The sequence below is a fragment of the Hirundo rustica genome, chromosome 1 (assembly GCF_015227805.2).
Source record: "Hirundo rustica isolate bHirRus1 chromosome 1, bHirRus1.pri.v3, whole genome shotgun sequence".
Taxonomy (NCBI): domain Eukaryota; kingdom Metazoa; phylum Chordata; class Aves; order Passeriformes; family Hirundinidae; genus Hirundo; species Hirundo rustica.
Window position 1 is genome coordinate 103,536,491 of NC_053450.1, and position 13,245 is coordinate 103,549,735.

General features: G+C 40.5%; 1 protein-coding gene across 10 annotated transcripts in view; it reads left to right on the forward strand.

The window, feature by feature from the left end:
- Nucleotides 1-13,245, forward strand: part of HECW1 (HECT, C2 and WW domain containing E3 ubiquitin protein ligase 1) — a 260,766-nt gene that overhangs the window by 238,646 nt on the left and 8,875 nt on the right. For all 10 annotated transcript variants that reach the window (XM_040074231.1, XM_040073981.1, XM_040074379.1 and 7 more), the window contains 4 exons: nt 6,316-6,414; nt 7,730-7,859; nt 11,812-11,958; nt 12,714-12,828. In XM_040074231.1, coding sequence (XP_039930165.1) covers nt 6,316-6,414; nt 7,730-7,859; nt 11,812-11,958; nt 12,714-12,828 — 491 coding nt within the window. The remainder of the gene's footprint in view (nt 1-6,315; nt 6,415-7,729; nt 7,860-11,811; nt 11,959-12,713; nt 12,829-13,245) is intronic.

A 13,245-nucleotide genomic window follows, 5' to 3' on the forward strand; every position in this document is an offset into this window, starting at 1 on the left:
AAGACTTGAAAGATCTGATTAGGTTAAATAAAGAAGCAGTAAGGTTTGGATTATCTCTTTGTTTTTCAGTTGCTGGTAATTTAGGCTTCAGGAATGGTTTGAGGTTTAGTTGCTAATTTAGGATGCATGAGCTCCAGAGATTTAGAGGGACATGGATAGTTCACATTTCCATCACATGTAAGCAATAGGGGTTTTTTTATGTGGTTACTTCTTGGTACTGAGAAACAGAAATGTGTTCTACTTGCAGATAGATCCAGACAATAGAAGTAGGACAACCACTTACTGAAGTACCAGCATTGTACTGGCCTTTTGCAGCAGAAAATAGTTTGCACAAATTAGCAATAAAATGAGAGATTGGCTCACATAAAGTTACTCATCGTATGAAACTCTGGTGCCCACCCAAAGTAAAAATATCTAAAGACTTAGTTTCACCTGAAGAAAATTACCTGTTCAGAATTTGAAATGTAAAGGAATTTTATTTGGATCAAGTTGTTTTTCTTTCTGAAAATCATTCTTCATGCTTTTTCTTTCCTTGTTTGATTTCAGTTCTTGGGTGATGTATTTATATTTCTGAGCACTCTCTTTGTACTTTATGACACTGCACAAGCAGGTCTGCTGGACTGTTCCACTTTACAGTTGGGGCTACTTAAGAGAGGCTAGTGCTTTCTTAAATAAGTGTAACAAATTTCCTTGAAAATATAAATAAAACTCCTAAGTTTTATAGGCATAATAAGCAGAGAGGATTGTCAAAGAGAGGTTCATGGAATATGCTTCTTGATCTTTTGATTACTGAATAAAATGCCTTGTTTCTGAGTAGAATGTATCCTCTATTAAATCCTAGTCACATTTCCTGGGGCAGCAGGGATCAATTCCTGTAGATTCTTAACTATTTAAAGTTCATCAGTTTCAGTCATTCATCAATCACCTGCACACACAGTTACTTCATGTCACTACTCCTAAATATTTTCTTTAAATTTTAATTGAAAAATGGATTGAAAATCCATTTCCAAAGCTTACTCGACAGAATTTTTCGTGGTTCATGGTGAGGAAGTATGGAGTTTCCCTTTAAAAACTCTGTAACTTGCTGAAAACTTGGAATGAATTTTGACCATATATGAGATAAGATCCTTTTCAGTATTTAGAACATAATGCACAGGAGGTAAAACCAAAACCTGGCTGGGATGAGTCATTACCATTCCTTCGAAAGAAGCATGTAGGGATCTAGAGTAATTTCTCATGTGGGATGCCAGTGTGGTTAGATACCAGAGTCAGTGTAGCATTTGGGAGATGCTGTGCAAATGTGACCCAACGCTGTATCTTGGTCTCTCTAAGGTCGTGGTGTCTCTCAGGATTCTTAATATTAGAGATGGATATAAGAAAAGAAAATGAGCCAACAGTACTCTTGTTACTCCTTATATTGGAATTCTCCTCCATGACTAATTTAGGAGTTATTTTACCTTTTCTCTTTAATGTGCTGAGACTTCATGCACTTCTGTCTCCAGCCTTTGTAAAAGCCATTCCTTTCATGTTAATGACACATGAGGTCATCAGATTCCTGAACTGAAGAGGCATGGTGCTGGAATGCCACAGCGTCCACCTCTGAGCCTGCAGATACGCAGAGCAAATTTGCCACAAGGCCAAATGACACAGTGGCAAAGAGGAGTCTGCAGAGTTTGCAGATGCAAGTCAGATAAAGAGAACACATGAGCTGTCCCAGCCTGCATGGCTCAACCTTCCTGAGAAAAGAATGCTTCATGTTATCCCATTAGTCGCTTCAAATGTTCTCTCAATTGAGTGAGTAGGGATTAAATATGCACACCAGATTAAAGAAAGGTATTTGTTAATGAAGGCTGATAGATAGAGGTGTGGATTTGAATGATAGACAAGGTTTTGTAGAGGTGACCTGATCTTCTGCTAGATCATTTCTCTGTAGGTGTAGCACATGTAGGACATGTTGGCCATGTCCTGCACTGAGCCAACACAAGGATGTGTACTACCAATATCTAGACACAGATCTCTGGAGCATTTGCCTGACACACTGCCAGTATTGCTTAAAATTCATAATGTATGAGTCCAGGCAGGGTTGTTGTAACCATCTTGCTGGTCAACTCTTTTTGCAAAATACACATTCTTATAACTTTCTTGCATTAAAAAAGAAGTTATTTATTTAAAAAGTGCTAGTGCTGGTGATAACACAAAAATTCAGAAATCATAGACTCAGTACATTTTCCTCTGCCTGTTGTCCCCCCGCCCCATATCAAAAGGTTGCAAATCACAACACTTTAGGCTATAAGAATTGATTTTTAGTTCCTTTAATCAGCAGTTTCTGGCATTCAGGTTATTCACTAGTGTCTTCATAACAATGGCAGTTTTAACAGGGCTTAAAAACAAGCTGTACCACAACCTCTTGAATTCATGATGCCCGGTTTCCTACAAATCTGTGTTTTGTGACTGAATTCTCTGTTGTCTAATAAAATGCATGTTCAAGGTGAAGTATTTCCCATTATTGTGTCTTTCTAAATATTCTCCTCGTTAGATTCTTTGGTATTTAATAATGATCAAGATTAGATCCAGTCTCTCCCACTGTGAAAGGACTAATAGGCTCCAGCTGCATCCACCTGACAAGTATCATTCGTCCTCAGAAGAGCTGCCAAGGGCAGAAGCCCTGGACCATAGTGTAGCCTCATTTTTTCAGCTTGTCTTTCAGGTGGCCAAGAGTTCATCTGTATGATTAAACAGTCAAAAGCTTTAAAACTGGTGCAACAGAATGTGTACATTTCCATTACAGATGAAAGCAAGTCTTATGAAAAGAAAGTGACATTTTCAAATTTGATGTGAACCATGCTATATTTATCTCTCTCAAGCCCTACTTTGAATATTTTTTCACAAGCTACTGCATCAAAAAGGGTGCACTTAAATGCAGCTGATGTGTTTGAGTGAGATAAGGTTTGCAGGATTTTCAATCTTTTTAATCTCATCAGGTGCTTCCTTTTTTAGGATCTGAAGTTTCTTATACCATACCTAATTTAGCCCCCAAGGCATGGTTCCCAAAGCATTCCCAACAGAATGATAAACTTCTTCTGTACACACAGATTACAGTCTTTTCAAGGTACATAATTATGTATTTGAATCCAAGGAAAAAAAATCATATAAAGTAGAGCTCCATTCACTGAACCAGTTAAGAGAGAGCCCTGTACCAAATGGTCATTGTGGGTCCTGCCTTGCTCTGGTGCTGTATGATAAGGACCAGAGTACATTAAATCTCCTGTGACTCAGCTGCAGTTGGAGGAAAATTTATTGCCTAGTTGCTGCTATAGCATATGGATTTGTCTCTCCCTGAGTACACAGATATGCAGTGAGTATGCAGAGTCCCATCAAGGGGAGTGAGCCTGTTATTTTGCAGTGAGATGTTGTGGCTGCTTCAGGGGCACTTGAAGCCTCCAAAAGGAAAAGGAATTAGCTGGGTACAGTGGGAATTTCTGAAAGTGGGTAAAAGAGTAGTGCTGTTAAAAGCCAGAAAGCAGGTGCACACAATGTCCTTTTTGAGTGGACAAATGGTGTCAATAGGCAGTCAAACCAGAGCAGCTCCACTGCTCATTAATTCTGTCTCTCATTTCCACCATTTCCTGTTCATTAACTCCCTCCTGCATTTTCCGTCTCTCTGGAGCACATTACTCAGACTCAATCATTGTCTCCAAAAGGGAAGGGTGTTGAAAGAAAAGGCCAGAGCAGGACCCTGCATTCCCCACCTCTCCCAAACTAGCTTTTCTGCTAGAAAGAAACCAAACAAGCATTTTTCACTTCCTTGGAAAGACAAATTCAGGCCTAAGGAAGGTATGTGCCCTCCAGCCAGGATTTACCTTTGTGCTGCTTATTCTGTCAAGAAAACCTGTTTTGTTCTTAAAGGTCTGTCTTACCCACCTCTAAATCTCACCCTTGCTCTAAATCTTTCAGGAAGAAATAAACACAGGAGTCTGGCTTTGTTTTAACTGGCTTTTGTAAGGAGGGCAATTTGTTTCTTCTTGCTTTTCTGTAAGTTTTGATACATTTTAAGTGGGACTACTATGCTTTTCTGAGTGTAGTGGCAGGTTGATGAACTGAGTGGAGCCACACACAGAAAAATTGTTTATTTGTTCTCTGGGAAAGGCAGCAAATGCCTCCTGTTGATAGGTATCCTTTGGCATATGATGGTCCATGTTTCTCAGTGCTGGACCAGAGAAGTGTCATATCTGGTCCCAGGCCCTGTCCAGCATGGATAAGGGGCCAGAGAACGTTCTTCTACACCATTCTTCAGAAGAGGGTCAAGTATAGCAAGTCTCTGCAGAGATGGCAAAGCTCTGTGGAGGGGCAGAAGGGTCTGTGGGCTGGAGAGCTCACATGCCTTGGTCACACAGCACCGTGTTTTTCTGTAGTGATACAAAGCTGCCAGGGAATATGGTCTGCAACACAGCTTTTTTATCCCTTGTATTGATAGGCACCAGCAGTGGCAACAATTTGTTAATTATTTCATCTCACTTATCCCACATGTTCTTAGGCTGGTGCACCAGACTTGGACTTTTCACATAGAAATGCTGTCCATAGCTTTGGGATGGTTTGATAGAGTTCTGCCACAAGGCACTGATTCAAATTAAACTCTCTATTAATGGCCCCCATAACATGTGCCCGTTGCTGTAAACACCTTGTTGTAGGTGCACAACCCTTTTCATGTCAGCTTTGCAGCAATCCCCTCAAAGCCTTGCAGATGTGAAACAAGCAGTAAGGAGAAAAGGGACGCTGTTCACACATTCAAGCAGTTTCTCAGGAGAAGCCATGTTCCCAAATCTTTCCTGGCAGTTCACTTTCAGCTTTATTCCAGGTGGCTTCTGCCTGCGCAGTCCTGCACGGCTGAGTAGCTGTGGGGTGAGCACCGTGGTGAGGAACACCCCCAGCATTTTCATTCAGTGCTCACTTTCAAAACACACGGGGATGGATGGGGGTGAACAACAAAACCAGAAAAGCTGACACGTGTTATTTAGGACAAATGGACTTGATTATGGATCCTGAAGGTGCTATAAAACCGATGGATTACAGGTTCAGCATTTCTGGGATTTGAGCTGTCTGGTTTTCACTGTGCTTTCATTGTATCAGCTCCTCCTCGTTTCCTTGCTTTTTGCTGGAAGCACTGCACTGGAGCACAAGAGGGGTGAAGCAGGCCCTAACTAGACCCAACAGCTGCCTTTTGTTGCTGCTGTGGAAACAGCTGTAAGGGGGGTAATGTAATAATTCTTCTGTGGCTGGTCAGCTGCATATCATAAGGACCTTTCTCAGATTCAGGGGACCCGGAGGCTGCTCCTGTGGTGATGTAAATGCTAATTGGGCCCACAGCAGACTATTTTGTGCTCCATTTGACATACTAAGTACTTGTTCTGTCCAATGAGCATAAAGCTGACTGAACAGATATTCTTTGCCACCTCTATTACAATCAGACTCACATTTCATTCATGTGCAGGAGTGGTCTTTGCACTGGTTCCTGTAAGTGGAAGGAATGATTTCTACACTTTTTCATATGTTTCTCATCTTTTGTGGAGCAAAACTTTTCTATGTTGTCAGTCAACTCAGACTTGGAGTGCTCACATTTGCTCACATAATGAGCAGGGCACTATTTGAGTGTACTTGTAGTGGGACCGGGAGTAGTTGTTCTTAGAAACAAACACAAGGAGTGTGTGAATACTGAAAACAGCTGAGCAGCAGAATTAAGAAAGTGGTCTGGGAACAGTGTGCCTGAGTATTAGATGCTGATGTGTCCTTGGTCACAACAGTTATCTTATTTGAACTTCAGTTTTCCCCTATCAAGTCAACTCACTACCCTTTTAAAGTACTCTAAAGCCCCACCTTGGACAGGATTGTAGCTAGTCACAAACTGGATATACTGAGTCTCCAAATATCCTTTGCAACTCTTTTGAGATAGCACTTGTTCTGCTGAGGTGGAGTATTACAGTATTTCCTTGGCCAAATACTGTGTTGTGTAGTCAGTCTGTATCAGAACACTGCAAGAGATCACAGAAAGGTGAGTGTTCATTGGTTTGGTACAGGAGAGCACATAACATGCCAGCTGCAGGTATGGGTACAGGAGGAGGTGCATCAAGAGGATCCATTATTGATCAGACATGGGAGGATTGGCATTAAGTCTCTGCTCGGAAAAAAACAATCAGGGAATAAATGTGAAAAACTAACTCAGAAACAAACAAACCAGAAAACCCCAGTTGCTACCTGTGTGAGTTTCTATACTGGAAGTCTTGAGTTATGCTTCATTTACTCTGTATTTTTATTTCACAGGTTCAGGTTCAGCGGTCGTATTCTTGGTCTTGCTCTCATTCATCAGTACCTTCTTGATGCTTTCTTCACAAGGCCGTTCTACAAAGCACTACTAAGGCTGTGAGTATAACCACGGAACCGTGCAGAAACAGCGATCCCACAGTGAGTCTGCAGAGACACAGACCCTTAGGGAGTTGCTTCAAGTGCAATGACCTTCAAGTCCTTTCTGCTGTTGGTTTGTTGGTCTGTGATAGAATATGAACACATTTTAATTTTTCTTTGTTTTCTCCGAGAATTTGCCATTCGTAAATACTATGTTGACAAGAATAAATAAGTATGAGATTTGAAAACACACATCAGAAAGTACTGACACATAATTCCAGAGATTACTACTGATGAAAAGTTACGAAGATTCAGCCAGGAGGAAGACTGAAAAGCATCTTTGATGTAATAAAACAAAATAATAACAAAAGAAGGACAGAGGTTATATTGAGCAAAAGATACATCATTTGTCATGCCTCAGTGGTGGAGTAGCTTTTCATTCTAAAACATGACTTGGGTTAATTAAGAATGTTAATGTAGATATAACCAGTGAATGGTTTTTTATCTTCTCCGGTCTTTTATTTTAGTAAGCATAAGCTACCAATAATACATTACTTCCAATTTGAAGTTTATAAGGTTAATTTGGATTGACAATCAGTCCCTCTTTAATTAACAGACTGAAGTAAGGCAAGGTACATAAAGTTTTTGCAACAATAAAAAAAGCCATAAATATTAACTCAAGACTGCAATTGAATGCTAAAGAGCAGAACAAAGCTTAGCTGAAACAGTTCATCAATTCAGATGATTCCAAATCAGCAAAGATACCTGTATTAATAGTCCTTTAAGTTTTTTATCATGTTGGTCTTTGTTGGGGTTTAACTACTGTTATTGCTGGGGTACAAAGGCTCATACCTATATTGTACCTGATTTAGTCTGAAAATAGGCTGAAACCTAGGGCATCCTCATTGCCCCTTTAGAGAATTGGAAACCAGGCTGCTCATAACATCCACCTGGTCTGCCCTGTGTCAGTCCTGTGCTCACCTGGCAGATGATAGGTAATGGAAGCAGCCAGGCACAGTATGGTTGGGCTGGAGGGACACATGTGCTGTGAAGTGCAGGGCATCCTGAAGAACCACATCAAATCAAGCCCCAGGGGTGTCTTTTGACAGCAAATAATGCAGGCAGCCAAGAGATTTGGCCTTGAGCCCAGCTATGCAAAGCAAACAGTTGCAGAACTGCTTCAAGAGGGTCTTCAAAACAGCCTTTGATGTTAACAAAACTAAATGAACTTCAGTTTTATGTTAGATCTTCAGTAAATTTGTTCACATACTTAGTAGGAAATCATTCTGCCAGTAGTCACGGGGTCCTGTCTTTTTTCTTGTCTTGCAATCAGACCATGTGATTTAAGCGACTTAGAGTACCTGGATGAAGAGTTCCATCAGAGCTTGCAGTGGATGAAGGATAACAATATCACAGATATCCTGGATCTAACCTTCACAGTGAATGAGGAGGTGTTTGGACAGGTGAGCACAGCTATGCAAAACATCTGAAAAGCAAATTTGAAGCTGACAAAGTTGAGCATGATGAACATATTTCTGTCAGAACAGATCCTTTGGCCTTTCAAAGTTGTTCTTTCTGTTTCATTCAAGCCACCTGTTCCAAGGCAGATGTTTATTCTTAGGGTGTATAAAATACAGTACCAGCCCCCTTACAGGCCTGTTGATCCACACACTGATGAGCATGAGGAATTCTCCAGAGTGCAGCTCTTCTCTCCAGGGTGTAGTTCACACAGATGTGGCATTTGGTGAATGCAAGCAATGTAACTTAAAACTGATGTGAATGAAAGGATGGGTTAGGAGGGATAAAAAACGTTTGACAGGTGGTGTAGGACCTGGCAACCCTCACCATTATTTTGTCCATTATCTCCCTGTTAGATTCTGTGTCTCTTACTTACCTTACTTAACAACTTCATCTGTACGTCCATTTATTTTGCTTTCTACAGCTCAGCTTTACCTTAGTCACACCGTTCGCTGTTACCTGGCTGATCACTGTAGTCCTAGGGGGACTGCAACACTGGCTTAAGTGCAGTCTGGCAACCAGAATAAGTGTCTCCTGTGGGATTCTTTGGGTTGCACTGAAGCCCTGGTGCTCTTTGCTGTTGCAAACCATGCTGGATTATAACTGTGTCTGGGAAGCCTTGAATGGGAATCAAAACAAGATTCAAACCATGATTAAGGATCTCCAAAGAGATACTGAAAACTAGAGAGGCTCAAGCTCACCAAGAACTGCAGAAGCTCGGAGGATGGAGGTACCTTGTAAGGAACAGACACAGAGTGTCAAAAGGAGCAGAAAAATCAGGTGGAATATAGAATGGCTCTCACCACGTGACAGTAAAGTTTCCTGGAGGGGTTTGCACAAAGCTAGGGTTTTGTGTGCTAGGGAAGATTTAGACAAGTTTCTGAGGGGAGGAATTCCAGTCCTGCTTAGCTATGAGCTTGAAAGTAACAGAAAGCAAGGGAGGCTTCAGGGGGTGTATTATAAATTGTATTTAGCCTGCCTATAGTAAAAGGTTACAAAGGATGAGTAGAGTTAAGGGTAGATGAAAAGGACTGCACAGAAGAATTAAAGTGGGAAGCCTCTGTAGGAACAATAACACTGTTTTTCCACAGACTCAAATGCAGGATTTTTTCATGGACTTGGAACTGAGAGCTTGCATGACATTGAATTGACAGTACAGTGGTTTCCCTGGAAGGTATGGCTACTTAAGACTAATACACAAAGGCAGACAGAAACATACAGACATATTCACAAAGGCAGATGACACATTTGTATTTAGAAGGGAAGACTACAAGGTTGAATAAGATTTGAGTTGCCCTGATGCATCTGAAGGTAACATTTGGTATGCTAATTACTTGTTATACTCTCCTCAAAGGAAAGAGAAAACAGTTACGTAGGAGTCTGTTTTGGATGAGATGGCTCCAAAGAGAATAGAAAAAAATCACAATCTGTTGTAGATACTGTGGTATGAAAGCAAAAGAACACCTGTCAGTAGTGGACACGAGTAAATACTCACAGATTTGACTCTACAAAATGAAGGCTGAAGAAGAAAAGACCTTATTGTTTACAAAGACTTCACTTTTATAGGTTTTGAAGAATGATCAGGGATTGGAGAACAAGGCTACCACCTCTCCATCCCACTGGTTAGGCTAGAAATCTATCAGTTGACTATCATCAGAAAGGAATATAGAAAAACAAGATGTTTACATCAAAAACCTGTGAAAAAATTCTGTCAGAGCTATAAACATCTCGCAAAAGCTCACATAATATAGCAACAAACACTAAAAGCCAGATTTTGATGCTGTTGTCTAGTACTTTATTTCCTATGTACTGGACACTGACCTTGCTAAAACTAATGATGGGGAGAAAGGTAGGTTCTCACTGTGAATTACAAACATCAGAATCCAAATGTCCTAAGTGAAAGTAAGATTTTCCTCTTGAAATTTGCTAAGTGCTGACAGCAAAACAGCAAAGAAATTGTAGGCACATTTTATGCTCATAGATAGATCCTAGTTGGAAATTCTTCTATCAAGAGTATCTGACCATTTAAATGCCATGTGGGCATTGCTTTGCTTGGTACACGTGCACATGTAGACCACAGTGAGAACTCTGCTAATATTTGGGAAGCTGGATTTCAAGGGCTGAGTAAGGGAAAGAAGAAATACACCAACTCCTTGAGAAGCTGTATAGTAGATGGTTACAGCCCTTTTGTCCTGCTTCTACAATGGCTTTATTATGGACCACTCACTGCTGCTTTCATATTTTCTTTATCTCATCTCTGATGTGTATTGAACTTCTAAGGCTTTCAGGCCAAATCCTCTTTCTTGGTACTTTCTTAAGTAGAATTTACTCCAGGTCAATTCCAGCCTTCTTGCACACTGGAACCTGGACCATTCCTGAAACAGCAGTGATACAGCATCAAATTGAGCATTACACATTTTTACTGGTGGGGACTGAATTTCACTTATAAGACAGAGTCTTATAAGACATTGTCAGTTGCTTGTGACCCAAAGCACTTTCTCATGCTTTTACCCAGTAGAAAGTGTTCTTCCAGGCCTTACTCTGAGCTCTCTTTGTGGATACAACCTGTCTCTGAGCCTTGGCAATTGTTCCCATCAGGTAAAAGGAATGAGCTAGATTGGTTGAATTGTCTCCTTGCTACTCTGAAACCTGATTCTGAATTGTAGCTCACAGCTGTGGTTAATGCCCCTAAGGAAAAAAAAAAAAAATAGGGACACATTGCTATTAATTGCTAGCCTCCAATCATAGATAACTAGTAGTATTTGAATTTATATGGATAATAAGTTGAAAAAATCAATAGTTTTCTAGGTGTTTGTGGGAAGTCTTGCAGGAGACTTTGAACACTTTGAACATCTGGACGTATGGTCATGCTTTTAAAGCTAGTCTTTGGTTTGGCAAATATATCTTAATGCCTCACAGCCTTGAAGAATAGAGCATGGAAGCTGGGCCAGAGCCTCGCTTCCTGGACAATGCAGCATTGCTTGTAAAATGGTGATGCAATTATTTATGTTTGGGAATTTAACCTGAACCAGCTAAGAATTCCTAACTCCTTATGTCCAGCTTTACTTGTTCTTGCTGTTTCTCAACAAAGCTCCAGATTAGATGACTCAGTTTCTTAATTCATAATATTGCAATAGGCCTGTCAGGTAAGGTGACCTAAATACTGCCTATGCTGTGTGCTGCCTGTTGGGCTAATAAATAGATAATAATATAAATAGTACTAGTAATGAATATGTATTCATACAGTTCATTTACTGTCTGTAGTGGACATGATTGTTATAGCAGCAGAAAACTGAAGAGAAGAGCAACATATTCTTCCTTATAAATCCACGAAAATGAGTGTGAAAATAATTGAAAGACAATTTTCTGTCACATGAGAGGAAGAGTATGTGCTTGCTGGGTAGGATCCAGACTGATTCTTTAAATTGCTTCTCAATCTCAAGCCGTAGTAACCCAAGCCAACTAAATTAACTATTAAAATGCAAAGAAACACTTGCAGCTCTTGCTTAAAATAAGGAAAAGTTATTTACAGTACAAATTCTTCTCAAGTTTGGATGGCTGATAAAAACTCTGAATCCCACAGTGACTATTTAGCTGTGCAAGGTTGCTGTAGAGGTCTTACTTTAGGTAGTGTATTGGGAGTATTCATTTTATGATACTTTCTTTAGCTGTTGGCATTTCTGAGTAAACACTTTTACTAGCACTTGGGGAAGGGTAACACTCGCTGCCTAAGAGACAAGTAGATACCCCTTCCAGTCGGCAAAACAGTGTGCCTATTCCAATACTGTGATTGCCTCTCCATGCTGCTGTTTTCTGTACTGTTGCTAGGATGATCTCATGTTTGAAACACAATATGGTCTATACAATGCCACACCACTGTTTCTCTTTGTTCTTCAGGTGACAGAGAGAGAATTGAAATCTGGAGGAGCAAATACAGCAGTGACAGAAAAGAACAAAAAGGAGTACATTGAGAGAATGGTTAAGTGGCGAGTGGAACGAGGAGTGGTCCAGCAAACAGAGGCCCTGGTCCGTGGTTTCTACGAAGTAAGTAACAAAGTGATGCTTCCACAGTCATCCCTCCTTCATCTGAATGGGAATAGCACCCTGGTTAAACTTGCTTCATTGGTACCCTAGAGAATAGCTGAACAGACTCAAACAGCCAGGAATTGGAGCTCCTGGATGTCTACAGACAGAGACCTTGGATACAGCATGTTTAGGTTTAAAGGAGAAAGGAAAGAAATGTGTCACCTGAATATGATAAAGCATTATTTATGATCAAGAGTTAAGAATGACACTGCTTTCCATTCACACAGTAAGAGAAGTAGGCATTTGCAAATTTTGTTCTACCATGTTGTGATTTTGGGTTAGGGTTGGGCGTCCCTGACGAAGAGATTGTGAAGAATTGTACACTTTGATGAAAAGCTGATGAAACACACTGTGTCTTCAGGGATTCGTTCCAGTAAAGTCAATCCCTGGGTGCAGTCCAAGCTGTTATCTTGCTGGTGGTATTCCTGGATACTGCTCTGTTGTCTCTGGATTTTGCAATTTATCTTCATTGAAGACCTGGATCTCAGAACATCTTTCTGGCAGAGCTGTTACAAGAACTGGGTGAAAACCTGTTGCTTTGCTGACCAACCCATGTATTAACCTGTTCTTGTCCCTCCCTAATCATACAGAAATGCGTGAATGCAAACATTCAAACTTTGTCAGGATAAAGAGCTGGCCACCACAACCATAGGTTTATAAGGCTTTGCTTCATTTCCAGTCTGTACTGTGCTTACGAGTGGTTTTTATTCCAGGTTGTAGACTCCAGGCTTGTCTCTGTTTTTGATGCCAGAGAACTGGAGCTAGTTATAGCTGGCACTGCAGAAATAGATCTCAATGACTGGCGGAACAACACAGAATATCGTGGAGGTAAACTGCCTGCTCATGTTTACTACTATCTTGACCGTTTCAGTCTAAAACATGGAAGTCTTTCTCCATCTTTTCCTTCTGTCTTTCCTGAGGGAAATACTCTATTTTTTCCAGGAAGTTATTGTGAAGAATAACTCCTGAAATAAAAGAAGTAAGATCTCAGGTTTGGATCAACAGGTGTTGTGGTGTTATACTGCTGAAATTGCTTCTCCTAGTTCTATCCAGATTTTTTCTATTCAATTCCTGAGGACTTCACAGGAATTTTGACTATTAAGGACTGAAAAGGATTTGCGCAATGAGATCTAAAAGTTACAAGTCATCTAAGATGACTGTGACTGAACTATTGGCCTCACAGAAAGTAGTTCCACAAGTCCTCCTGGCTTCAGCAGGGAGCTGAAATCGTGAGCTGAATTTCAG